This window comes from Corythoichthys intestinalis, chromosome 12 (genome assembly GCF_030265065.1).
Source record: "Corythoichthys intestinalis isolate RoL2023-P3 chromosome 12, ASM3026506v1, whole genome shotgun sequence".
NCBI classification, from domain to species: domain Eukaryota; kingdom Metazoa; phylum Chordata; class Actinopteri; order Syngnathiformes; family Syngnathidae; genus Corythoichthys; species Corythoichthys intestinalis.
In genome coordinates, this window is record NC_080406.1 from 5,416,889 (window position 1) to 5,444,353 (window position 27,465).

General features: G+C 39.0%; 4 protein-coding genes across 13 annotated transcripts in view; 2 read left to right on the forward strand and 2 right to left on the reverse strand.

Annotated features, from left to right (window-relative positions):
- The window catches only part of tbc1d4 (TBC1 domain family, member 4), a 94,805-nt gene extending 89,062 nt beyond the window's left edge, over positions 1–5,743 (reverse strand). For 2 of the 3 annotated variants that reach the window (XM_057852083.1, XM_057852082.1), the window contains exon 1: positions 4,776–5,743. In XM_057852083.1, the coding sequence (XP_057708066.1) occupies positions 4,776–5,201 (426 nt within the window). In that variant the 5' untranslated portion in view covers positions 5,202–5,743. The remainder of the gene's footprint in view (positions 1–4,775) is intronic. The other variant, XM_057852084.1, reaches the window with a different exon arrangement.
- On the forward strand, positions 121–19,494 carry uchl3 (ubiquitin carboxyl-terminal esterase L3 (ubiquitin thiolesterase)). 4 transcript variants are annotated; one of them, XM_057852088.1, is made up of 9 exons: positions 121–186; positions 12,512–12,523; positions 12,682–12,810; positions 12,926–13,082; positions 16,907–16,992; positions 17,072–17,119; positions 17,198–17,273; positions 18,875–18,933; positions 19,014–19,494. In XM_057852088.1, the coding sequence occupies exons 1-9, from the start codon at positions 136–138 to the stop codon at positions 19,098–19,100; spliced, it is 705 nt and encodes a 234-aa protein (XP_057708071.1). In that variant the 5' UTR covers positions 121–135; the 3' UTR covers positions 19,101–19,494. The 4 variants fall into 4 exon arrangements, with proteins under 4 accessions (XP_057708071.1, XP_057708073.1, XP_057708074.1 ...); XM_057852090.1 differs by lacking the exon at positions 121–186 and adding an exon at positions 12,175–12,335; XM_057852092.1 differs by lacking the exon at positions 121–186 and adding an exon at positions 12,215–12,335 and having other exon boundaries at positions 12,512–12,596.
- Positions 7,219–11,589, reverse strand: commd6 (COMM domain containing 6). Its single transcript, XM_057852093.1, has 8 exons — positions 11,476–11,589; positions 11,202–11,260; positions 11,034–11,099; positions 10,869–10,945; positions 10,605–10,692; positions 7,700–7,780; positions 7,467–7,619; positions 7,219–7,399 (listed from the first exon to the last, which is right to left on the reverse strand). The coding sequence occupies exons 1-8, from the start codon at positions 11,498–11,500 to the stop codon at positions 7,349–7,351; spliced, it is 600 nt and encodes a 199-aa protein (XP_057708076.1). The 5' UTR covers positions 11,501–11,589; the 3' UTR covers positions 7,219–7,348.
- A 5,239-nt stretch (positions 19,495–24,733) lies between the features above and the next one.
- Positions 24,734–27,465, forward strand: part of LOC130926603 (LIM domain only protein 7-like) — a 185,986-nt gene continuing 183,254 nt past the window's right edge. Inside the window, exons 1-2 of one of the 5 annotated variants that reach the window (XM_057851600.1) lie at positions 24,734–24,899; positions 25,068–25,266. In XM_057851600.1, coding sequence (XP_057707583.1) covers positions 25,198–25,266 — 69 coding nt within the window. In that variant the 5' untranslated portion in view covers positions 24,734–24,899; positions 25,068–25,197. Of the gene's footprint in view, positions 24,900–24,946; positions 25,267–27,465 lie in introns of those variants that run through there. The other 4 variants (XM_057851604.1, XM_057851601.1, XM_057851603.1 and 1 more) reach the window with 4 other exon arrangements.

Consider the following 27,465-nt stretch of genomic DNA (forward strand, 5'->3'; position numbering starts at 1 on the left):
ATTATAAAAACGTGACGAAGCTGGCGATTTCTTTGGCGATGTTACCACAATAATAATTGTCACCTTAACTTATAAAGACTTGCGAACGGTGGTCGGAAGAGGACCGTGGAGCTGTATTGTTGAGCCAGCTCACGGATGCGCACCCCACACTCATATTTTTCTATAATTTGCATCTTCATTTCAAAGGTAAGCATGACTTTTTTCCTTGTTTCACCAACTGTACCAACTTTTTGGAAACCTGTGTTGATTTCTCACACAAGAAAATCCGCCGTGAGTTCGTTTGCGTTGCTGTCATGTCGTCGTATTTCGAGCATGTCGTCGGATGTAGAAACAAATGGCGCGTCAAATTTTACGTCGGATGTCGAAAAGATCGTGTGTCGAAGCGATCGTATGTCGAGGTACCACTGTATTTAATTTACAAAGTATTCACCCCGACGTGACATTTTCAAATTCAAGTACAAATCCAGCTTAGAAGGACAATTACCCCATCAGACTTGCTTGTCTTTCCCCATGTCTTATCACATATAGTACATTATTGCTCTTGTCTAAAATGTGTCTTGGCGTTAAGTATTTAGGGCACCAGATGATGAAGCTTGCACACTGGATTGGAGGGAAAGTTAATCCTTTTCTGCCCCTTGTTTTTAAATGTGGTATCACAAAACCAGGCAGAATAAATGTCATACATGGAAAGGTCATTCGATCATAGCGGCTTTCAAGTGATACAGGTAAATCATCTGATGTAACGCTTATTTCAAACCCAATCATTTTGAGGATTTATAACGTATTGATTTTTAAATGTTAATTCATTGGTTGCCATTGCCCAGTCAAATTGAAGTGGACGTTTCTCGTCGTCAATGCCAGTGACTATGTGAAGGGATATCAGGAACAAAATAAGAGATAGAGCGATATTGCAATCTATACATATATACATCAGGGTTTCCCCTATAACTTAAAGATTGTGGTGCACCGCCACACCAAAATAACAACTGCCACGCCTTGCAAATGAGATGTTTTTTTTTTTTCAAGGCCGTTTCAAACTAGTGGAAGCCTAGTGTGAAGGGTTCAGCGGCACACTATTCATTGTGTATTGTAATGTCCGTTACTAAGCGCAGCCCCCTAGGAGACGATCGGACTGGGGAGCTGTGACATAGGGGGAAGCGAGTCGGAAGAATGGGAGAATGGGCGATATAGCGAGAGATAGTGGTCTCTCTCTCTCATTTGTCATCGTATGACGCAATTTCGCCGTGACACGACATGGTGAGGCTGTCCGACTCAGCCCACCACCACAGCTTAAATAAATCCAAGGGGAAACCTTGCACATATAAACAGTATATGTGAAGTAACAGTGAAATGCCCCTAAATCAACAGGAAGTGGCCCGATATCTACAGGAAGTGTCCCTGGAATGGCTTAAAATATACAGGACGTGACCCTGAAATGCCCCGAAATCAATAGGAAGTGACCATAAGCGGGGATTAAGGGGGACCCGGGCCTCTGGTTGCCGAAAATATCATCGCATATTATTGACTTTCCTATATATGAATTTAGAATTAAAGAATTTCTCGGTACAATGTTGTCTATAAAAGTTGTAATGCAATGAAACCACCCAAAAAAAAACTTCACCAACAGATTATGTGACTAGCACCTTAGAGACAGTCATTTGCTTTGCTTAGCCAAAACCACCTGAGGACAGAAGATGAAACAAGATGAATAAATGAAATTTTCAAACCTAAGCTTCCAAAAGCAACATCAACTACTGAGTGAGAACCAAGTATTGAAAATGTGGGCAATAAAAATAAATAAATAATATTTAAATTAAAAAATATTCAATGGGCGACGCAAAGCATAGCCGTCCTAAGCACAAAGGTCAAGCTCCACCTATGGAAGTGACCCAATAGCTACAGGAAATGACCCTGAAATGCCCCCAAATCAATAGGAAGTTAGCATGGAATTAGGGTTGTTCCGATCATGTTTATTTGCTCCCGATCCGATCCCTATCATTTAAGTTTGAGTATCTGCCGATCCCGATATTTCCCGATCCGATTGCCTTTTCTTTGCTCCCGATTCAATTCCAATCATTCCCGATAATTTTTCATATACATTTTGGCAATGCATTAAGAAAAAAATGAATAAAACTCGGACGAATATATACATTCAACATACAGTACATAAGTACTGTATTTGTTTATTATGACAATAAAGCCTCAAGATGGCATTTACATTATTAACATTCTTTCTGTGAGAGGGATCCATGGATAGAACGACTTGTAATTCTTAAAGGATAAATGTGACTTTGTATATTGTGACTAAAGATTGCCATCTAGTGTATTTGTTGAGCTTTCAGTAAATGATACTGTAGCCATTTAACTGTTCTGCCCAAATGCATGATGGGAAGTGGAACCATGACTGTGCATAGTGGCACCAATTGATATATCTTCTCTGCGTTGGGAAATAACGTAAGATGTTAAGAAAAAAAGATCAACTACTACCATGCTTCCCCAAATTGCTCTCCACGATATTTGTAATTGTTGAGAGAGGGATTGTAAGGCTTTAGCCAATTAAAAACATGCTCCAAAGACTGCCAACATTCACTTTACTCATTTTACGCTGCCTTTTAACTCTAAATATAGGTAAAATGTAAAAAAAAATAATTACCGCCGTTAACGCGATAAAATTGATAGCCCTACTTTAAGCCAAAACTAAAGACTCTGGATGAGTGTAAGACATTTTGTCTGTAACCTTAAATACAAATAGAAGACGATTTAATTAAAAAATATATATATATTTAAAAAAAAAGGCATGTCCGATATTTTTTTGCCAATTCCGATACTTTCAAAATGATGTGATCGGACCCGAACGGTCGGCATCCCGATCGATCAGGACATCTTTACATGGAATGGCTCAAAATCAACTGGAAGTGACTCTAAAATATCTCAAAATCAACAGAGACTCAGCGATGCCCCCAAATCGACAGCAGGTGATCTTAAAATGTCCTGAAATCAACAGTAATCTACAGGAGGTGACCCTGAAATGCCGCCAAATCAATTAGAAGTTGGCATGGAATGCCTCAAAATCAACAGGAAGTGACCCTGAAATGTCTCAAAATCAACAGTAAGTGACTCTAAAATGTCTCAAAATGAACAGTGACTCTGAAATGGCCCCAAATCTACAGGAAATGACCCTGATATGCCCCTAAATCAAAAGGAAGTTACCATGGAATGCTTCAAAATTAACAGGAAGCGACCCTGAAATGTCTCAAACTCAACACTAAGTGACTCTAAAATATCTCAAAATCAACACTCTGAAATGCCCCTAAATCGACAGGAAGTGAACCTGAAATGCCCCCAAATCAATAGGAAGTTAGCATGGAATGCCTCAAAATCAACAGTAGGTGACTCTAAAATATCTTAAAATCAACAGTGACCCTGAAATGCCCCTAAATCAATAAGAAGTGACCCATTATCTACAGGAAGTGACCCTGAAATGTCCCCAAATCAGTAGGAAGTTAACATGCAATGCCTCAAAGTCAACAGGAAGTGACCCCGAAATTTCTCAAAATCAACAGTGACTCTAAAATACCCCCAAATCAACAGGAGGTGACCCTAAAATGCCCCCAAATAAATAGGAAGTGACCCAATATCTACAGTAAGTGACCCTGAAATGTCCCCAAATCCACAGGAAGTTAGCATGCAACGCCTCAAAATCAACAGGAAGTGCCCCTGAGATGTCTCAAAATCAACAGTGATTCTGAAATGCCCCAAAATCAATAGGAAGTGACCTAATATCTACAGGAAATGACCCTGAAATGCCCCCCAATCAATGGGAAGTGACCATGAAACGCCTCAAAGTCCACAGGAAGTGACCCTGAAATCTCTAAAAATCAACAGTGACTCTAAAATATCCCCAAATCAACAGGAGGTGACCCTGAAATGCCCCCAAATAAATAGGAAGTGACCCAATATCTACAGTAAGTGACCCCGCAATGTCCCCAAATCCATAGGAAGTTAGCATGCAATGCCTCAAAATCAACAGGAAGTGGCCCTGAGATGTCTCAAAATCAACAGTGACGCTGAAATGCCCCAAAATCAATAGGAAGTGACCCAATATCTACAGGAAATGCCCCTGAAATGCCCCCAATCAATGGGAAGTGACCATGGAACGCCTCAAAATCAACGGGAAGTGACCCTGAAATTTCTTAAAATCGATAGTGACTCTAAAATATCCCGAAATCAACAGGAAGTGACCTTGAAATGCCCCCAAATCAGTAGGAAGTGACCCAATTACCTAGAGGAAGTGACCCTGAAATGCCCCCAAATCAATAGGAAGTTAGCATGGAATGTCTCAAAATCAACAGTGAGTGACTCGAAAATACCTCACAATGAACTGTGACTCTGAAATGCCCCCAAATCAACAGGAAGTGACCCTGAAATGCCCCCAAAAATCAATAGGAAATGACGCTGAAATGCCCCAGAATCCACAGGAAGTTAGCATGCAATGCCTCAAAATCAACAGGAAGCGACCCTGAAATGTGTCAAAATCAACAGTAAGTCAGTGACTGGGACTCTGAATGATTTCAAAATCAACGGTGACTCTGAAATGGCCCCAAATCAACAGGAAGTGACCCAATACGTACAGGAAGTCATCCCCAAATCAACAAGATGTGATTTCGGGGTTTACCTGCCAAAGCAAAGCTACCATTGCAATTTCTCCAGAAATTGCATGTTCTGTTCAATGATATTTTCATCATTTGCTTTTGGTTTGGGTGTCTGATTAGTACCTGATTGGGGTCGTTGGCCTTGAACACGTGACAGGACATCTCAGCTTCGGGATTGTCAGGGTGGGCCCGCAGCAGGTAGGCAAAATAGGTGAGGTCGTTGCTGTTGTGCATGAAACGGGAGATGTGCTGCGCCTTGTGCTCGAAGATAAATACCGAATAGTTGTTGTTGGACGTTGAAGAAGAAGAGGAGCACGGAACGCAGCGGAGGAAGGGACAGTGGAGCACCAACTGTACCTCCCGAGGCTGCATGGCGGGGCCGCAGTCGCCCCGCTCGCTCCTCCGCCGGATCTCGGCCACCAGCCACGGCAACATCGGCAGCGTGGTGCGGCGGTCCAGTACCGACCAGCCGATGTAAGTGAGCGGGAACCTCTTGTCCTGCATGTGGCTACCGTCACTGTCACCCGGGGGGGCTTCCAGCTGTGACATTTAAAACTTTTTTTTTTTTTGGCTCAAAAAATAAAAAATGTTGCCACTCCCAAAAGGCTTGCTGTCATGAATCAAAATGTAGTTTCCTCTCCCTCCGCCTCTTGTTTTTGTCCGTGGCAATCTCGCAAGCTAGAAACGTGGCTCGGGTGTGCGCCAATGTAAACACAAGACTGCGCTTACTTTCTTCCAGGGGCGCGTCAGACTCCCCTCATCCTGACTGCACACGAACCAAACCGGCCGCATGCCGATTACTATCAAAAAAGCCTTTTAAACGTTTTTTTTAGTGCCGTCTCGCCTCTTGTCTCGCTGTCCTTCCACGCAGCGTCTTGCAGATGGGAGGCGGAGCGGTCCATGCGCCTCGACGACCCACCCATTCAAGCACATGTGTTTTTAGGGGTGGGACTCCGTGTGGAGAAACGTGACAGCGCAGAAACAGAACCATAACATGGTGAGCTTTTTCCACTGAAGGACGTCCGGCGCGCGTTCCCTTTCAGCCGTGGTGTCCCACAGCCACTATACATTCACACTTCCGCGTTTTTGGTAATCTGGGCGTGCTCATTTCCGGGTGTTTGGCGAATGTAGTGGTCAGAAGAGAGTTGTGACACCCTCTGATCTAGCCGCGGGTGGTCACGTGGTTAATGTAGCCGTGAATAGTTCCAAGCAGCACTGTAATGGTTTTCTAGGAGCCCCGTAAAGGGACATCGACAGAAATAAAATAAAATTAAACCATCTGGTGCAAAACTAATGAGCCCCTAAAGGGAAATAAAATTTTATATAAAAATTTGGTGCGCACCAGACTGATTCTAGTGCACATGAGAAACAATCTGGTGCGCTCCGGTTTGTTTCGGGTGAGCACCAGATTGTTTCTAATGCATACCAGAAACAATCTGGTGCGCACGAGATTGTTTTTTATATCGTTTGAGGCTAAGCTCAGGCGCTAGTTGAGTCCAAGATTGAAATAAAGCTCAACTAAATACTGTGTTATCATTTTTAGCACACCGAAACTGCTGGTGACTGAAGCGCGCCTGGGCTTAAAGCCTAAAACAATATTTAAAAAAAAACTAATGAAGTAGGATCGTACAAAAGAACAATTGTCTAAGTTGCATAGCAGAAGCTTTAATGCTATATAAATCTAAAGTTTACCTGATTGTTTGTGGTGCGCACCACATAGTATGTGGTATGCACCAGATTTTTTCTGGACCCTTTTCAAATGTGTTTGTGTGTCATTGCACTGCCCAGCTGCAGGGATTTGTATTATAATACACGGGGGGCTCTTAATTCCAATACAAAAACTCCAACACACACTGTAGGTGAAATACAATGCTGTCTTTGTAGCAGCCTAGTAGCAGTACGTAAACTATCCAGCATGCCTGTGTACAGCCATTGTGCACACCTCCTGTAGAGAAAACTTTGAGCATGACAAATTTAGACCAAAACGGCTGTTTTTGGATGGGAAAATCAAAATAAAGTCCTCAGCACCCTCTGCTGTGACTTCCAGCACACCTGGGTAGGGGTTGCTTTATATCAAAATGTGCATGGATTACTTGAAATTGTATTTGGGTTGAGGGGCTTAAATGTCCTTCAATTTTGACCCATTTTAACAATGAGAATCTGCACACCAACACGTGTCACGAAGCCAAGGCGCCTCCCTAAAAATAGCAGCTGCAACCTTATCAGTGGAGACATGGGAGCACTGGAGTTTACCAAAATCACGGCCCATTTTAGCCTCTGCAAATATTGCCATAACAAAAGATCCGACATTCACTCGCCTGTATCTTTTACAGAGTAAACTAAAGTGAGATACCAGCACAATCTCTGGTTTATGTGAATCACATGTACAGTGCCATGAAAACAGTTTGAGCATACTCAGGTTGCTCTGTAAGGAGCTTCTCTGTCCTCAGCTAGAATCTCATAACATACTGTTGTATGTAGTTACTTGATCAAGTGCTAATAACTTAAGAAAATAAACCAAATGTGTTTCGCAGATGACAAAAATAATCCATTCAGAGACCAATAATCATTTGTGCTGTCATTTTATGAAAATTCTGAGACGTTGCGTCACCATGTGGTGACAATATAGTGAATTACTCAACTCCCAATAGTACAAAACATCCATCCAATCATGTGAAATTTTGGGTCAATATGTCTTATACGGTCTCCATGACAGCCGCCATCTCCTTCATCTGCTTGTGAAAGTTCTGTAAGGAAACGACAAGTTAAGCCATATTATCATAGCAAAATACATGATAAACAGAATGCACGTACCTGAAATTGCGGGACAGTCATCTCCAAAGCCTTCTGGTTGATCTTCCCAGACGGCTCGGCAATCTTCAGTAGAATGGTCACAAAGGGTGAGTTGAGAGAACGGCAGGTATCAGAGCTAACTGCCATGCTCAGCTTCCACTGCATGTCCACTATCTACACACACAAAAAAAGCAAGTTCACAAATTGTACTTGGTAAAATGAACAAAAAAGCCGCTTCATTGTGTTGTGATTACCCGACCAACGCTGAGCAAGTCCCGGGTAGCCTGATGGACTTGCACCGACTCTCCGTTTTCATTCCACAAACTGTGAAGAACCTAAAGTAAGGAAATATGCACCATTTGTACTGTTTTAAAAAACTATGTCACTGCATTTTGAAGCAAGCACAAGTGTGCTACAGCATACGACAGGCTGAAGACTGTTCGTGCATGCCCTCTACTTACAGAAGAACCACTAGTTGAGTAGTGAAGGAATCTGACCTTTAAGCTATACTGCCGGAATCACGCCAGCCGAACTGCCGGAAACATGTTAGCACAACTCCAGCGACCCGGCCCGGTGGAATCCAGACAACCCGCTCAAAAGGCAGAATTCATAAGGCATTCACCTTAGTTTTAACCCCTTGTACTGACTCCATTTTAAAAGCTGTAAAAAGGTTTCGAAACACAACTGTTTCAAAAAAGTTTCCAAATTTATTCCAAATCGGCAGCAAACATACAGCACAGAGAGACCCAGGTGAGGAGGCAAACAGGATCCAGGGTCGCCATATCACAAGTCAACAAAAGATTACAGAGTAAAAATGACGATTAGTTTAAACATTGTCTTTTAAAGGCTCTCCGGACCACAGGGCTATGGTCCGGGTGTGTTTGGGCGTTGTTTAGGCTTATTCTCTGTGTGGATTGGGCAGGAAGATTAGGGCGCTACTGTTGTCAGGGAAACAAGAGTTGAGGATTTTGCCACCTCAGCGCCACGTGAGTGCTGAGTGTCAACCAGTGGCGCCTCCAGAAAATTTTCATAGGGGGTGGCCAGATGGGGCCACTTAAAATCTTGGCATGGCCAAAACTAAAAGCCATAATTTCAGGTTTTCATTATATTATTGCAGTAAAAAGGTCAGGCGCCACTGGTGTCAACTTCTCAGTCGCGGGTTCATCGTTATCAGATGTTCCTTGTGGCAAGACAAGATGTCCCTCCATTTGTTCTGGACTGTCCAGAAGAGCTGAATGCGGGATTTGGTGGTGCAGACGTGAGCTTGTAAATGTCTTGCCTATCACCTTCTTGTCAGCGTCAATCTTGCTCAGTCAGCTGCATGATGCGTGTGTTGGGCTTCTGTGGTCAGAAGGCGTCCTGTATCTGTTATGCCCTTATCTTCCCATTGTCTTGGTGCTGCAAACTCTAATCATTTCAAGTCCAACTGTTCATAATATCAAATATATTCTGCTTGTTTTTCTTAAACTATGATATAAATGCTATTTATTTTATATTGGGTGTGTTACAGTGACACAAACAGTCGAACAGTAAATACGGGAAAAGATACTATTCCTGATTGATTATATTAAGTGTGTTTGAGTAATAGAAACAGTAAGTACGAGAATAGATATTATTCCTTTCATTAGCGACTTGACAGGCTGCCTGCAGACTGTAAAAAATGGAGGCAAACTAGGGTGCACTACTTGACGGACTAAACGTTTGCTCACATTAGTGACCGACATTTATGAACTCATTTGCAGAGGGGCATTATGAAATGTCATACAGAACTACTGATAATTACAAATGAAGCCATCTGAAACTGACATTACCTTTCGTCAATGTTTTAATTTCTGACAACTAGACATGTGCCGATTACCGGTTTCAAGGTATACCGTGGTATGAAAACGTCACGGTTTCATAAACGCAAAAATTTTCCATCATACTGGCCTTAAGGTATTAGCAATTTTTTATGTCCCAAAAATGCAAGGAGAAATCCCTCGCTCGCAGCTGCACGGCTCAACCTTCCCCCACGTGTTGTTGCTCAGTGTCAGTGAGTCAGCTGTGCTACGCAATGGCTGGAGGAGGTGAAACTCCTGAACTACACCCCCCCCCCCCCCCATCGAAGAAAACAAATTCGCTGGTATGGGAATACTTCGGCTACAGAAAAGTTACAGATGGCAGCAGCTTAGAGGTAGAACGCCAACAGACATCTAAAACATGTTTGCGGAGGGTGGCTACCGAGTACGCAATAGCTCCAATATGATTTCGCATTTATACAAAATTAAAGGTTAGGAAACACTAGTGCTGCAACGATTAATTGATTAACTCAACTAGTTCGTTTAGAAAAAAAGCTTCAAATTTTGCTGCTTCAAGTATTCGTTTAATTAAAGTGGCATTGTAATGGTTTGTTTTGAAATTGAATGCATTTAGTTTTATTGATTTGGGTGGATCCACTACCCTCTAGTGGCAACAGTGAATATGAAATAACTCATTTCACATGCCTGAATTCAGCTGCTCCCTGTTAAGACCCACATAAGCTCATTTTTTTGTTTGAGCTAATGTTTTTTTAATGCATTCGCAATGTAGTTTGTAGATATATTTAGCTGTTTTTGTGGGAATATTTGTTTGAACCATTTGTTAAGAGCATTATAGAAAAATGTTAGCATTTTATAGCATTTAAGCTAGCGGATTTTTGCTATGTAAGTTCGCAAATTGTTCTTTTGTTGTACTTAGATCCTCATTTATTTACTTTTGTACACCTTTTGAGGCTCAGCTCAGGTAATTACATTTTTTTATGTTCTTTATCCCATTACTCGATTATTCGAGCTAGTTCATCGATTAATCCACTACTAAAATAATCGATAGCTGCAGCCTTAGTAAACACTGTCATGAACGAAGAGTTCCCTCCAGTGTGTTTAGTGTGTCTAGCGGTGGTAAAACGTGGCGTTTCTTTCTCTCTGGCGACTCTCTGTGTTGAGAAAGAGAGTGTGTGTAATGTAAACATGATGCGAGTCATACACACGTGCTTTTTATGGAAAATAAATGCAATTACTTTTGTTCTGATGGTAATAATGTTGAGCTGTTGAACTCACTCACTAAAACTGAAAAATCTTTTGAGTACGTCAGCTAAATATTCGGTGGGGAATTTTCTCCAAGCTTAATGAAGATACACGTAACCTGGAGTGACTCTTTGGACCACTTGTTGCTGCCTTTTTCAAGCCTTGACACAAGTTCATCTGCAGACACTTTGCTCTTTCCAGCAGACCTGCCAACAAAAAAACTATTATCTTTATGCTCCTTTACATAATGAATTATCTGTGCCTAGCGTTTGCATTTGAAAATGAACAGCTCAGATGAAAGGGTGAACGGACAGACATAAGATTTAATGTTGGCTCAAGTCGGATAATATAAGTGGAAGTTTGCCACAACTGTTGTCACTACCTGAACGTTAATAAGAGGAATCTGACGACGTTCTCTAGAGATTCGTGGTCAAGTGTGACTCCAGCTCTCTGAAACATCTGGACATGGCACAATAATACAATATAATATGTCACAAAAAGGAAGTACAGTATTTTAAATACAGTTTTGCTTGATTTTTTTGCTCACATCATAAATTTCGCCTGAATCAACTCCTTTTGAATGTCCTCGCAGATAACTCAGGATGTGCTGACACTGGGGAATTATAAAATCAATTAAGATCATACAGCATAAAATGTATTGACTACTAATTTATTTAAATAATGTAGGAATATTTCTCGTGACCAATGTACTCACTGGTTCAACCAGCAGGTCTGGATTGAGCCTGCAAATGTTGTCCACAACGCTGTTTGTTTCTGAAAAGCAATAATAATGTTACATAGGTATTTCTTATGAATATTATTACAATTGATACAGTTGCAGCTACACAGCTAGCAAGTTGCCTTGCTGTAGCTGCTAGATGTAGCAACTAGCTGAATGTACAACAACGAGGCAGGTCTCATTTAGCAGTTTTTATCGAAACATGTGCTTTCACGAAAAAAAAAAAAAAACATTAAAAAGTTCAACCCACCATAAAATTCTTCTGCTGTTAGCATCCTCGGAGTTCAGCTTTGGTCAGATACGTTCTCGAAGTAAGATTTCGAGAGTACATGGTAAACCATTTCCGGGTTACTTAATTCAAAATTCATGGTTTTAAATCAGATTTTGTCAACGATTTATGTTAAAAAATAAAATAAAATAAAAACTGTACTTTCTCTACATGTGTCTAAATATCACTCCATCCCATAATTCTTTTGCACAGTATTTCCAAAACCAACAGTTTAGGACAATCATCTCTTCTTGTTTAACATCTTTGACTGATTCAATTGGACAACAATGACGCCCCCGTCTGGCGTTTGCTAGTTAAACGCAACACATCACTCAAGCATACTGGTCAGACGCGATTATTTTACAGCGTTTTATTAGCTTTTTTGAGTCAACAATAATTTTAGAATTTATGTAAATTCATAATTCTACGTCATGTTATCAAAATCCGAAAGCAAAAGTAAAACTGCCTCGAAAAGCCCGCCCTTATTTGTGGAATGTTCCATTCGTGGGGAGTTGTATGTTTCAAATGGTATAAAAGGACGAATTATTGTCTGACAGATGACAATTTTGAAATTATTTTATCCTTAAAATTACAATTAAATAGTTAGAATGTATGTTTCATGACTAAATATGTAAATGTTGATAAAGTTTTATTTATTACGGAATATTACTCCCCCTTCTCTATTCTTAAATAGTGAGTTAGTTTTGCCAACGCGGAAGAGGAACCCGGCTGTCAAATTCGCCTGGAAAAATCAAGTTCATTCGCTCCTGCTCGAAAACTAGCAAATATTTATTTTCAAAATGAGCTCACCACGCTGGTTGCCTCTGGAGGCCAATCCTGAAGTACGTCTCAGTGTTGTTTTATTTCTTATATTTGAGAAACGTTTGCCTCACTTGAAAACATGTGCGAACTAGCTAACTAACGTTAGCGCAACCATAACAAAAGCTAATGGTTATTGTATTGATACATAAGGAGATATTGTATCTTATGTTTTTATGTCTTTTATTTGTCCTTTCAGGTCATGACGAAGGTGAGTTGCCTGAAATAAATGAACTTGTTGAGAAACAACTTACTAAAAAGTGACTGGAATATGTAGTAAGGCCGTAAGAGCAATGTTGCGTTCAATTTATCAAGAAGAATCCATTGATTGAGGTCTCATGATGTCAAACTTGAATATTTTGTGACTAGTTCGTCAACTCTCTGGGCATGAAGCTAAGTTGGCAGTTCGGAGATGTGTATGGATTGGACCCAGTTCTGCTCGGCATGGTTCCAAGACCCGTTTGTGCTGTGCTCCTACTCTTCCCAATTACAGAGAAGGTACATAATACTCATACATTTAGATTTAGATTCTAACATCCATACTTTAGTATTTGAACTTTTCTAAACATGTTAGAGTGCACGCTTAATCACTGTTTTTGTGCCTGTTATCCAGTATGAAACCTTCAAGCAAGAAGAAGAAGAGCGGCTGAGGAGTCAGGGACATGAAGTGTCCCCAGACGTCTACTTCATGAGGCAAACTATTGGCAACGCGTGCGGCACGATAGGAATAATTCACGCGGTTGCTAACAACTTGGCACACTTGGAATTCGGTGAGTAGTCGTTGGACTAACCAGGTACCATGTTGACAAGTAGTCATGAGCTTTTTTCATATAAAGGCCCTGTAGAGGTGCAGAAGAAGAGATGTAAGAGAACCATAAAAAGCTGAAACGGGCGTGATGCCCAATTCAGACTACACGATACTACCCCGGCAGACACGTTGTGGAGAATCGTTGACTGTTGGTGCTGACGTTTTTAAGGTTACGTCTACACTAGGACGGATTATGGTCTTAAACGTGTAATTAATTGGACTCTGCTACACTAGTGTACCTTTTCTCTGGATAAGTTCTTGCACTGAGAAGGTAGGCGGGTAATATTACCCACTGCTGAATATAGACGCAGTTTCTCCCCTAAGATTTTTTTAAGCTGTGGTTGTGGTGGTGGGCTGCATCGGACTCGGACAGCCCCCCCCACCGGTTCTTGCCGCGGCAAAATTGTTGCACATTATGACAAATGAGTATTTTTTTAATGAATCGATTAACTCGAGTATTCGATTAGAATAAAAAGATTTGAATTAAACGGCATGAAAATCTCTCACCTTTCGGCGAAATTTGCCGTTTTGAAGTCAAAAAGGGTAACCTACGTGAATTGTGTAGATATGAGGAGAAATTTTTTAAGGGGGGGTCGGGAATTTTTTTTTTTATGTCGGACGCTTGGTATGCAAGCGGGGAAAGCGGCACAAAGCCAGAAAAGTGCATCAGAGTGGCAAAACATTGACTTATTTCAACGAAACAAAGGAGGGTTCACTGTTTTCCTGTCTTTTCAATGCCAAGCTTGGCTGCACGTCGGCTGTGAATGAACACCTAAAGCGCCGTCACCCAGTTTGTAAGTCCATCTAACTATTAACGACATGTTTAATTGAAGTTGCTAAGCCTGTTGTGATATGCAATGAGTCCATTTATCGCACAGTAAATAAAAATGAAGGAGGTAATTTTCACGGTTGCGTTTTATCGTCGGCTGCATACTTTTGTGCGTGCATGTACACATGCGTTTTGATGGCATATGAGACTCAAGTTCCTTTCACAGAAGTTTATTGGTTATCAACATGCCGTAGAATTAAAGTTGAGACATACAAAATAAGGAAACACATGTATCTTAAACACTGTAAATGTTAGCATTGCTACATTGAGGCTAATGGGGGAAAAAGACATCCTCCTTTAGCCTGCTATAAAACAACGTCTTGTCCAAAACGCAAACTTGCGGTTAAAAGGTGACACTTCAAACATGAAAAATCGCTGGTTAACAGCATTTGCAAATGAAAAAAAGGTTACTGACACCACATGCAATGATAAAAAGAGCTTTTTTTGCGGAGTGTAAAGCTGTGAGCCGTTTAGCGAACGTACTTCCGGTAAACATTTCAAAATAAAAGCACTTCATGTTTGTCATATAAATAACGAGTTCTGGAGTTAATCCCACATACTGTACTTCAGAATTCAGATTTTACACTAAGAATAGCTTTAAAATGACACCCTTTATGAAAAATCTGATCTGCAATAATACTATTATACTTGTATATTGTAGTATACAATAATATGAATGCTAGATATTTTTTTAAGAATAGTTTTGAATCATGTTGGAAAGGCGAAGTCAGTGTTCTGAATCTGTTTACGTTCCTTTTTTTGCACTAGTTAATGCTATCAGCATTTGACCTCATTGTTTATTCGCGATTTATTGTTGTTATTTATGTGTTTATTGGTACTTTAATGAAGAATTTAAGTGGTCCAAAATGTTTTTTTGAATTAATAGGTGTCATCAAAAATTTCATTGCTAAATTAGTGAGAGAAAAAAAAAGGGTAAAAATCGTCGGCTGACTCACCGGGAGAAAATTAGTCGTTTGGGACAGCCCTAGTTTTACAGTGTACGGGAACATATTTCCTCCACACCCTTCTCACCTTTTTAACCCCGGACCCATTTTCATGCCTGATTAAATTTTGCTGCTTCGAATATTTGTTTAGATTAACTCATTCACTCCCAGCCATTTTCACCGGTGCAAACCCCTTCGCTCCCGGCAGTTTTACTGGATTTTGACTGATTTTGCAAGGCCCACAGAAAATTCAGTTCTATTGCTATATAAACATGGAACCCACCAAAAGAAAGACTCTCCTCTTTCTGCAGGAAAAAAAAGTTAATAACTTTTACCATTCTTTAGAAATCAGCATTAGAAAATAGCTTAGTTTGAGCAATTTTCCAATTTCTGATGAAAAAAACAGAAATTGAGCTTTTTTGTAAAAGCATACATTTCAAACATAACTTTGAATTTAACACAGCTATTTGTTGCTTTTGTGACATTCCAAACATCTGAATAATGTTTTCCGTTTACAAAATAACAAACAACACAACAAATATAGCTTTTGATAGCAAAGTCACAATTTATGTACACATCACTAAACTATTGAACTGAGAGATAACGCTGTTGTGTCCACAACAGCTGGGGTAAACTTTTCCCTCATCGCCGCCTGTCTCATCAAGATGGATTTTTTTGAGTCTTTCTTTTGTGGTGACCACTGCCTCGTAGCGGAGTTCGCCTGGGGAACTTGTGTGGGGCATGTTGTGTTCCTAGGGGGTAACTGTTTTGGCCATGCGCGTTTCCGGCTGAGTCGCGGGACACTGGAGGGTCGCGGGGGACGCGAGCGACCGAGCACGGTGGCGCGGGCTCTGCTCAGCGAGTAGCACAGACTCAACGGCATCGTCCGCTGCACTGGTGGTCCCGGTCGTTCTGCTCAGTCGTCCAGCGCCTCGCATCCCGGGCGCCCTCCCGGTTGTTCTGCTCGGTTGTTTGCACCTGGCATCCTGGACGTCCATTCGGTCGTCTTCCGCCTGCGCGCCGGCCATTTGTTCTGTCGAATCGTGTTGCCGGTCTTACCAAATGCGCTACTGCCCTCCAGTGGCCAGTTTTATTGCTTTAAAATGGATTTTCAGCATTGTGCTTTGGAGCTAAGTTGCATCAGAACCTAGAGATGTCTCTTATGAATAAAAAACGTTAAAGACGTGTAAATACGATTAAAAATAAAACGTATTTATACGTTTTTGGGAGCAAATGAGTTAAAGTGGTGTTGTAATGGTTTATTTTGAAAATGTTTGCATTTAGTTTTATTGATTTGGGTGAATACACTGCCCTCTAGTCTGCCTCATTTCACATGGCTGAATCCAGCTGCTCCCTGTTAAGTTTTTGTTTGAGCTCATGTTTTTTTTAAGGCATTCGTAATTTAGTTTATTGGTATATTTAGCCATTTTTTGTGGGAATATGTGTCCGAACCATTTGTCAAAAGAATTTTTTTTTTTTAAATGTTAGCATTTTAAAGCATTTTAGCTAGCTGACTTTTGCTTGTAAGTTAGCCAATTGTTCTTTTGTTGTACATAGACCCTCATTTATTTATTTTTTATACCACTTGTGAACATGTGACGGAAACTATGTTGCTTTTCGTCTCGTCAGACGGAAACTGGCATTATTCTTGTTATGTTTTAGTCCCCCAAAACTCGTTTTTAGTTAGTTATCATCTCATCGGGAAAAATTTGTTCCTTAGCTAAATGAATGAACAGCATCCAATAGAAAATACAACTTGACCAGGCATTCACATGCAATTTTGGACTCGACAAGATGTATTTGCTATAATAACACCACCACATGAAGGCAGCATTGGGTCTTTACGACATTCACACCTCTTTCACATCTACTTTCTCTTCAGAGCGCTGAATATAGGGAGGCCAAATGAGGCCCCTTTACACTGATGAACACTAGACTTAATGCAGACAGGCTGATTAAAACTCTTGCCATGTTGCCCTTTCCATAATATTTTTGTTTTTTCCCTCCATTAAGAACCTGACTCTGCTATGAAGAAATTTGTTGAACTCACCTGTAAAATGAATCCGCAAGAAAGAGGCGCCGTGCTGGAGAAAGATGAGGTACTCGAAAAGAGACAGAATAGTGCCAAGTTTTGGAATTTCCATCAGCCAACAAGTACTCCTTTGTGTTTATCTTCAGAGTATACGTGTCATGCATGAATCCAGTGCACAGGAAGGACAGACTGAGGTGTGGCCTTTTTCTTAGTCATGACTTGGAATTGGTTGAAAAGTTGTTATTGTCTTCATTATTATTATTTTTTTGCAGGCACCAGGCTTAGACGAGAAAGTCAACCTTCACTTTATAGCTTTTGTGAACGTCGGAGGGCAGTTGTATGAATTAGGTAAGTTAACCACCGTGTCAAGTGGCTCTTAACTCATACCAGTATCAGTGAAAAAGTACGACTTTAGTGTCGCAAGAAGAGCCCGTGTTAAAATTTCTAGCGTTCAACACATTGAACATCCCAAGGACAACCCGGCATGTGATTTGCATTCAAAGTCTTAAAGTTTGCCATATGCTTGTGGTCAAAGTTAGGGTAAGGCATTTAAGACCTAATTGTGTTCATTTTTAAACACATGTATATTGAATAATAATGTTAGGGTGACTGTAATGTTAAATACAGTGGTATGAAAAAGTATCTGAACCTTTTGGAATTTCTCACATTTCTGCATAAAATCACCATCAAATGTGAGCCGATCTTTTTCAAAATCACACAGATGAAAAAAACTGTCAGCTTTAACTAAAACCATCCAAAAATTTGTATGTTTTCATATTTTAATGAGGATAGTATGCAAACTATGACAGAAGGGGGGGGAATAAGTAAGTGAACCATCACATTTAATATTTTGTGCCCCTTTGGCAGCAATGGCTTCAACCAGACGCTTCCTGTAGCTGCAGATCAGTATGGCACATCTATTAGGATTAACCTTGGCCCATTCTTCAGATTCCTGGGATGTCTGGCATGAATCACTGACTCCAGGTCATGCCACAGCATCTCACTGCGGTTCAAGTCTGGACTTTGATGTGGCCACCCCAGAACGTGTATTTTTTTCCTCTGAAACCATTGAGAAGTTGATTTACTTCTGTGTTTTGGATCATTGTCTTGTTGCAGCCTCCATCCTTTTTTTAGCTTCAACTGTCTATTTGCAGGTTTTCCTGCAAAACATCCTGATAACTTTTGAATTCATTCATCCATTAATGATTGCTAGTTGTCCAGTTGTTTCAGTTGCTCTTTAAGGCCATGTCCACACGTAGCAGGGTTTTTTTTTTAAAACGAGGATTCTGCCCTAATACGTCGGGAAAAAAATAATTGCATCCACACCTGGACGTTTGTGTAGAAAGTAAAAAAAAACTTCCACAGCCAACTGCTTTCATTCATTTTTAAGTACATTCAAAACAATAAAATAATTGTCCAAAATACCCATTATTTAATAAGAAGCACAGCAAGAGTTTGTAATAAAAATAAAAAAAATGGAAGCAAAAAAGCGCCTATTTGGTATACTCTAAATGTAAAAATATTTTTCAATTTTATTTAGAAGTGTTTTTACTTTTTTATGGCAATTAATTTAGTTCTTGCTCCAATCTTGAGCAACCTGAGCTATGGCTGTGGGTAGTCTATAAGTTCTATTTATTTTAATATTATTTAAAATATTTTTTTGTTTATTTATTTATTTTAACATAATATTCATGTTCCAATTTGCAAATATTTTCAGAAAAATAAAAAAATCCCGGAAAAAAGTTTTTTTTTTTTTTTTTTTTTTTTTTAAACCCATACCTCTCAAAATAACACATTTTGGAGCTATAATTGCAATACCGTGATACCGTAAAACCGCGGTATTTTTCCTCACGGTTATCGTACCGTCAAAATCTCATACCGGCACATGCCTAGCTTAGACGATTTTCATCTTGTTTACCAGTGTACCTGAATGTTTTCTTCTCTTTCAGATGGTCGTAAACCCTTCCCTATTCTCCATGGGAAAACATCAGAAGATACTCTCCTTGAGGTTGGACTCGATAAGAAAACACATCACAGGTGTTGTCGCAAAAGAAAACATAAAGCAAAACAAAGTTTTATTTATTACAGGACGCGTCAGAGGTTTGCAAGACGTTTATGGCCCGTGACCCGCAGGAGGTCCGCTTCACCATCATCGCCCTCTCCAAAGATTCTTAGTGAGGCAATACCCTGAGCGGAGGCAACAATTTTACTGCCAAAACATTCAGAAGTGCTGACTTAATCTACATCTTCCACATAGCTAAGCTACTGATTTGCGGGAAGCTAATGAACGTGTTTCAATTTAAAACAGGAAAAAAAAATTCCAATAATTTGCCCAAGTTGGATGAGATTCTTCAGGAGGATCGCCTCATGCTAGCTTGTCATTGCACTAAAATGTTTACAAAATCGAGCACAGTCTTCACGCTGCCGACGACTATATTATGAAGTGCTTAGTAATTAAGCATGTGTCCTCCTGGGCGCCGAGCCAAGTAAAGACGCCGTTTACTTGTGAACGGTGCGGATGTTTTTTGTAACCATTTAAAAATACTTGTCGATTAAAAGCTCAATGTCATGTGTCTTTGAATTTGCATTGATTCAGCTTGTGAGCAAGTGTATAGCAACTCCAAACACAAACACTTCTGTAACTTTAGCAGCATTTTAGTACAGTGGGGAGAACAAGTATTTGATACACTGCCAATTTTGCTGGTTTTCCCACTTGCAAAGCATGTAGAGGTCTGTAATTTGTATCATAAGTTCTCTTCAACTGACGGACGGAATCTAACACAAAAAAACAGAAAATCACGTATGATTTTTAAATAATAAATTTGCATTTAATTGCATGAAATAAGTATTTGATACATCACAAAAATCAGACTTAATATTTGGTACATAAACCTTTGTTTGCTATTACAGATACCAAAGGTTTCCTGTAGTCCTTGACAAGGTTTGCACACACTGCAGCAGGATAGCTGTGCTATCATGTGAAAATGTAATACTATCAAGTAAAAACGTGACACCATCATGTAAAAACATAATACTATCGAGTAAAAACGTGATCACTGTCATGTAAAAACGTGATATAATCAAAAAATGTAATACAGTATTATCAAGTAAAAACATGTTAACTCTTGTAAAAACGGTTTTGATTTTGGGAGCATTTATGAGTCACTTCCTTTTCATTTTAAGGCATTTCCAGGTTGCCTCCTTAACAGGCCCGGAGTGGCTAATCGGGAGCTTCTGGACGATTCCAGAAGGGCCGGCCGGCCAGATGGGCCGGTCCGGGTTTTATTAAAAAAAAAAAAAAAAAAAAAAAAATAGACTTATTAGACTTAGATTATAATTTTTTGTTTGGTATTTATTTATGACAGTGTCAATGAGTAAAACTTACATTCTGTTACCGCTGTCCCTGTGGGCCATCTTAAAAAAAAAATATATATATATATATATACAGTATTATTTTTTTTCCAGACTCATCCTCACGTGCGCACACGAAAAATACAGCATGCAGCTCCGCCCCCTAATTGTAGTCTGTATTGAGCCAAATTAGCTGCTATCTCGGTGCTCGGATGGATAAAAAGTGCAAGGGTGGCGCTGAAAAATAAGAATTAAAAAGAGAAAAGCACTCGTGAAAGAATCGGCAAAATGCGCGAAAATAGCTAATTTTTTCATTCAACGACCTTGCTGCCTCAAACTACAGAGGATTACAACGAAAGTGGTAAGGCCAGATGGCGAATAAAATGCAACTTGCACCGTGTGATACGACAATATGTAATTGTGGAAACTTTGGCTTCTTGTAGCACCTCACAAGGGATATGTAGCAGTAAGCATTAGCCAAAATGAACACACCACAGGTGCAGAGCTGGAAGGTAGGATTGCCATGTCGTTCAACGAGTGAACAATAGAATTAATATAATCAATTACCTGGCGTTTTTAAAGTGGAAATGGAAAATGGATAATAGTATCATTAGAAGTTGTTACAATGTGCAATACGTATTCTTTATTTTTCATATTGTTATGTTGCTATGTTTGTTTTATCTGTAAGCACTCATTTTGTTATTATTTAATGTTGCAGAAAAGGTCTTATTTATTAATTTATTTTAGGGCTGTCAAAATTATCACGTTAATGGGCGGTAATTAATTTGTTTAATTAATCACATTAAAATATTTGACGCAATTAATGCACATGCCCTGCTCAGACAGATTTAAATGACAGTACAATGACATGCCCACTTGTTAATTGTGTTTTATGGAGTTTTGCCGCCCTCTGCTGGCGCTTGGGTGCAACTGATTTTATAGGCTTCAGCACCCATGAGCATTGTGTAAGTAATTATTGACATCAACAATGGCGGGCTACTAGTTTATTTTTTGATTGAAAATTTTACAAATTTTATTAAAACGAAAACATTAAGAGGGGTTTTGATATAAAATTTCTATAACTTGTACTAACATTTATCTTTTAAGAACTACAAGTCTTTCTATCCATGGATCGCTTTAACAGAATGTTAATAATGTTAATGCCATCTTGTTGATTTATTCTTATAATAAGCAAGTACAATCCTTATGTACAGTATGTTGAGTGTATATATCCATCTTGTGTCTTATCTTTCCATTCCAACAATAATTTACCGAAAAATATGGCATATTTTATAGATGGTTTGAATTGCGATTAATTACGATTAATTTTTAAGCTGTAATTAACTCGATTAAAAATTTTAATCGTTTGACAGCCTTAATTTTTCAAATGTATCATTTAATAGTTTTTTTTTTTTTTTAATCCATTTTTAAATTTGTTCAAAATGATGTTGTGTTGCACTTGTTAAAATAAAGCCACCTTGTTAAACAACCATTACCTGCACTGAATTGGAATACACAGAATTACAGTACACGGCTTTAGAGAACACTGAACTTAACACGTGTATGCATAGTGACATTATTTTAAATGAGTGGGCTGGTCTGAGGCATGAAATTCCAGGGCCGAAAATGAGTCCCACTCCGGCCCTGCTCCTTAATATTATATATTACCGTACCCTTGATCAGGGGTTAATTTGTGCCTTATCCTGCCGGAACAAGATCCGGCACCTCTTGATTTTGGCCTCCATTTGTTCCGGGACTTATTTGAATGATCCGGCACCCCTCGTGTATAGAAAATAATAATAACATTAAAAAAAAAATGTAATGTATAAAATAATAATATAGACCCTACTCACCTACGTCACAAAATGGGCGTGTCGCTGTTTCCGGCCGCCATATTGTACCTATTTTTTAGGCCTATTCTCATTGTCTTCAATTAGTCGAGCAAGTTATAGAGCAATTCATGGAAGCCCCGGTGTTATCTGACGCTGTAAACTCATTGGATGCGTTGCATAAACGGCGTTACGTGGAAAAGCTTCAGTTTATCCATTCGCCAGATCCGTATTTGATGCCTAAATCGATGTTTTTTGACCCGCTGCCTTCGCCGTCTCTGCCTGACCCTGATATTTACAACTATCTTGTCCACACAAAATCAGCCTATTCTCACGAAAGTTTGAAAAACTTTAAGAGCTTGGAGGCTTACAAATGCTACGTTGCTGGTTGGGTGAAACAGGTCCTCGTACACGAAAATTCGGCAGGAATCTTGTGCTCAGAAGGTGAGTTACGAAATTTTTAATTCAAAATCTTTTGTTCTTGCTAACATCCACTGTCAAGTCTAATGTATTTCATGTCATTTGTCAATGGAGCTAGGGCTTTTAATGTTTATATGGTTTAGCGATAGCACTCTCACTACATACATATATAATATGTAATAAATATGAAGTGCGATAGCACTACTCCAGATTGTCCCTAGTTGAATGTATTTTTTGGCTTTTGACCTCAATAGTGAAATTGTAAATTAATTGTATGACAACTGTCTGATTATCCCCTTATAATTATATATTTTCAGGTAGTTCATTCACAACGTCTGAGTGTATGTTGTTGGCGATTAGCCTAGCAATGATCTCAATTGTGGTTGTCAGCCCAAAACCCTCTAAATATATATTAAATGCATCTTACCAGATATAAAATGACTAGTACATAATCTGTGGTAGTCCTTTGGAGCCCAGTTTTCTCGTCGAATTGCAGCAGTCAATCTCGGTCTCCTCTTCGGGTCTCTCGGAATACGGTAAAACTTCCAAGTCTCTCCGTCAATCTTCTCTGTTTTTGCAACCGACCGCCACACACGACTTCACCATTTTGATTATTAATGTTAACGAGCAGAAAAACACGCCATAATAGGAGGAATTTACGAAGCGCTAATGCATTAACATGACGAGTATACGGACAACGTGGCGCGGGGGCGTGGCTGTGACGTCACGTGAGTAGGGTCTATACATAAATTCATTTACAGAATAAATCCCAAGAATTGCATGTTGTTCAAAAAAATTTAACGTCATTTGAAAGAGTCAGAGTTTTGTTGATGCACTGAAAAGCTGGACCAACAAATCACGCCCCGACATAAAAAAAAAAACTTTGGAAATTCGCGGCAACTGGGGAGCAGCAGCCAGGATCAAACGATATTTCAACATGCCAAAAGCATGCATGTTGTTTTCAACACCAATTTCTGCGTATGTTCAGGGACCTGTGCCCGTCTCGTCATCCCTGCGCTGTCATACTGCATATACTTTGCGTTCCGGCACCTTATGATTTACAGATTAAGCACTGTCCTTGATCTGATTGGTCGTTGAAAGCTACATATATTTCAAAGTAGATATTCATCCTTTAAAGTAATATAATTAAATTTTGATAGGATTATATTAGGGCTGTCAAAATTATCGCGTTAACGGGCAATAGTTAATTTTTTAAATTAATCACGTTAAAATATTTGACACAATTAACACACATGCCCCGCTCAAACAGATTAAAATGACAGTACAGTGTCATTTGCACTTGTTACTTGTGTTTTTGGAGTTTTGTAGCCCTCTGCTGGCGCTTGGGTGCGACTGATTTTATGGTTTTCAGCACCATGAGAATTGGTGGTGCTGATCAATGGCGAGCTACTAGTTTATTTTTTGTTTGAAAATTGTACAAATTTTATTTAAACGAAAACATTGAGGGGTATTAATATAAAATTTCTATAACTTGTACTAACATTTATCTTTTAAGAACTACAAGACTTTCTATTCATGGATCACTTTAACAGAATTTTATTAATGTTAATGCCATCTTGTTGATTTATTTATGTTATTAACAAATGCAGTACTTATGTACAGTATTTTGAATGTATATATCCATCTTGTAGCTTATCTTTCCATTCCAACAATAATTTACAGAAAAATATGGCATATTTAATAGATGGTCTGAATTGCGATTAATTACGATTAATTTTTAAACTGTGATTAACTCGATTAAAAATTTTAATCGTTTGACAGCCCTAGATTATATACATCATAATATTCCACGGTCTAGTTAAATTTAAGGCTAAAGAAATATATCATTTTCTATTAATAAGGAAGGTTAGATAAGTTTAGGTCTCAAACCCCTCTAGTTAAGTTGAGAGTGAATTGTGGGTAATCAAGTTCATAATTAAAAGGTGTTACGTATCAATTCATTAACGACTAGTTGAAAGCAGGGGGCGCGGTTGGCGGATGACATACACTTGATCCGATTGGTCGTTGAAAGCAGTGGGCGCGGCTTGCGGATGCGAACTCTTGATCTGATTGGTCGTTGAAAGCAGGGGGTGCGGTTGGCTTGTCCTGCGGGCCGCAGCTGGACCCTTCTCGGTAAATTGGCTGCGCTTGTGATACATGTCAAAGTCCACTGAGTGTCGCTGTTGAGTTGGAACGTGTTTCTGTTCCTTTTAAAAGAAAAAAAAAAGTTCTAATCTCTTCTAGCAGGACTCGATTTTTTTTTAAACAATTTTGAAGACGTATTAGGTGATTCACAAGGCTCCCTCTACTCACACACTTCAAGCAGAATACGTGGAATTAGTACGCGAGTGCAGCGTGGGAGAACAATTAAAAGGTAATGGTAATACTGTCTGCATAATAGACAGGTGTGTCCCAGGCTTGAGCCCTTGTGATCATGTGATGTGATGCAAAAGAATGTGCGACTGTTTTGTTCCACCTTGCCCCACGCGCAACAATAGAACGCGTTTAACTTTTGTTTTGTTATGTTTTGTTTTGTCTACAGCGAGATTAGCGAATGTCACCTGGTTGGTTCACTCGGCAAGTTTCGATCATCGAGGAGAAAAGAAGGGAGTTCGATCATGGTTTGATTTAACGTTTAATTCAAAGAACTAACACGAGAACGATCTGGTGTGATGGAGTGGCGAGAACAGTCAACTGTGAGCTGCCAGGACGCGTACGTGGAAGCTCAGAGGTGGATCGAAGTGAGTTCATGCGATTTTTTATGTCATGTGATGTTGTTTATACCAAGACGTGAGGATTTTACTCTTACTTGAGAAGTTGATAGTCTTTTGTAAAAGTAGTTTTCTAGTGATCGTCATAAATGGATGAGTCAGTGAAATCTCGAGCTCAAATCTCTGCAAACAAAAACTCAAATCATAGTTTTATTACAGTATATTACAACCTGTCAGTTGAGTATTTTTTAAAAGTCATTTTCTTCTTCATAACAGCTTTTTGTGAATGATTGGAGAGATTTGACATTAAAATTATCTTGTTTTGATGGACTCGAGATTAAAAGTTTTGAATGTTTAACACAATTTTAAAATGGATATTGTAGCATGCTTGACTTTTGGTTTTTATGTAAAGCTTCAATGCTATGGCAACAAAACCTTCATTTATTCTTCTATTTTTTTATGATTTCTGAATGCAATCAAGTCATACTACATGTTTTTAACACGTTAAAGCAACACTAGGTAACTTTTCAACCTTTTATAAAATACTTTCATTAATTTTGTGATGATATATATATCATATATATTCTCCTATTTATATTAAAACTCCTCTTAATGTTTTCATTTTATCAAAATTTGTAAAATTTTCAATCAAAAAATAAAGTAGTAGCTCGCCATTGTTGATGTCATTACACCATGCTCACTCCCAAAACCCATAGAATCATTTGGACCCATGCGCCAGTAGAGGCCACCGAACAACAAAAAACAAGTAATAAGTAACAAGCGGACATTACACTGCTGTCATTTTAATCTGAGCGGGGCATGTGCGTTAATTGCGTCAAATATTTTAACGTGATTAATTTTTAAAAATTAATTAACGCCCGTTAACACGATAATTTTGACAGCCCTAATTTTTTTATTATTTCTGAATGCAATCAATAGTCATATTACATATTTTTAACACCTTAAAGCAACACTCGGTAACTTTTCAACCTTTATAAAATACTTTCATAACTTTTGTGATGATATGTCAACTGACAACTACCGTATTTTTGTACTATAAGTCGCACCTGAGTCTAAGTCGCACCAGCCATAAAATGCCAAACGAAGAGGGAAAAAAACCTATATAAGTCACACCGGAGTATAAGTCGCATTTTGGGGGGGAAATTTACTTGATAAAATCCAACTCATAGAACAGATATGTCATCTTGAAAGGCAATTTAAAATAAAAATTCAATAGAGAACAACATGCTGAATAAGTGTAGAGTATGATAATGTTAAATGTAGGGCTGTCAAACGATTACAATTTTTAATCGAGTTAATTTCAGCTTAAAAATTAATTAGGCGTAATTAATCGCGATTCAAACCATCTATAAAATATGCCATATTTTTCTGTAAATTATTGTTGGAATGGAAAAATAAGACACAAGACCGATATATATATTCAACATACGGTACATAAGTACTGTATTTGTTTATTATAACAATAAATCAACAAGATGGCATTAACATTATTAACATTCTCTTAGCGATCCATGGATAGAAAGACTTGTAGTTCTTAAAATATAAATGTTAATACAAGTTAATTTTAAAAAATTAATTACCGCCCGTTAACGCGATAATTTTGACAGCCCTAGTTAAATGATGCATAAACAACGAAATGCGAACGTGGCCGGCATGTTAACGTAACATAGCTATTAAGAGTTATTCAGATAACTATAGCATAAAGAACATGCTAACAAGTTTACCAAACCATCAGTGTCACTCCAAAACGCCAAAATAACGTGAAATGATATAATAATGTGTTCATAAATTCACATTTAAGTCGCTCCAAAGTATAAGTCGCACCCTCAGCCAAACTATGGGGGAAAAAAAACTGCGATTTATAGTCCGAAAAATACGGTAGTTGAATGACACCTCTTTTATATTTTGAGAGGGTTTGTATCACTTTACCGGCACTAATTAAATTTGAGGAGGGTGGCAGGAACCCTGCCATACAAAAAACTACAAATGTGCTGACTGCTTTACGGCATACGTCACTTCCCCCTTCCCCATTCATTATAAAGACAGGAGTCGATGCTAACGCTTTCGCGCGAATTCTGCAAAGATGGCAGCGTAACAGAGACAAAAAGCTTTGTCCGAAGAGGAAAAAAAGTCTTCCATAATGCAAAACACTTCCGCTTTTGTTTGCCGGCGTCGCTAAAATCAACTAAGGGGCAGTTTACATGGCCA

Excerpts from the sequence above, each read along its gene's own strand:
- uchl3 (XM_057852088.1), top strand. The coding sequence starts at position 136 with ATGCGCACCCCACACTCATATTTTTCTATAATTTGCATCTTCATTTCA. Across the intron at positions 13,083-16,906 it reads CTTGGCACACTTGGAATTCG|AACCTGACTCTGCTATGAAG; the intron begins GTGAGTAGTCGT and ends CCCTCCATTAAG. Across the intron at positions 18,934-19,013 it reads CAGAAGATACTCTCCTTGAG|GACGCGTCAGAGGTTTGCAA; the intron begins GTTGGACTCGAT and ends TATTTATTACAG.
- commd6 (XM_057852093.1), bottom strand. The coding sequence starts at position 11,500 with ATGCTAACAGCAGAAGAATTTTATG. Across the intron at positions 10,693-10,868 it reads TTCCTCTTATTAACGTTCAG|GTCTGCTGGAAAGAGCAAAG; the intron begins GTAGTGACAACA and ends TTTTGTTGGCAG. Across the intron at positions 7,400-7,466 it reads TGACTGTCCCGCAATTTCAG|AACTTTCACAAGCAGATGAA; the intron begins GTACGTGCATTC and ends GTTTCCTTACAG.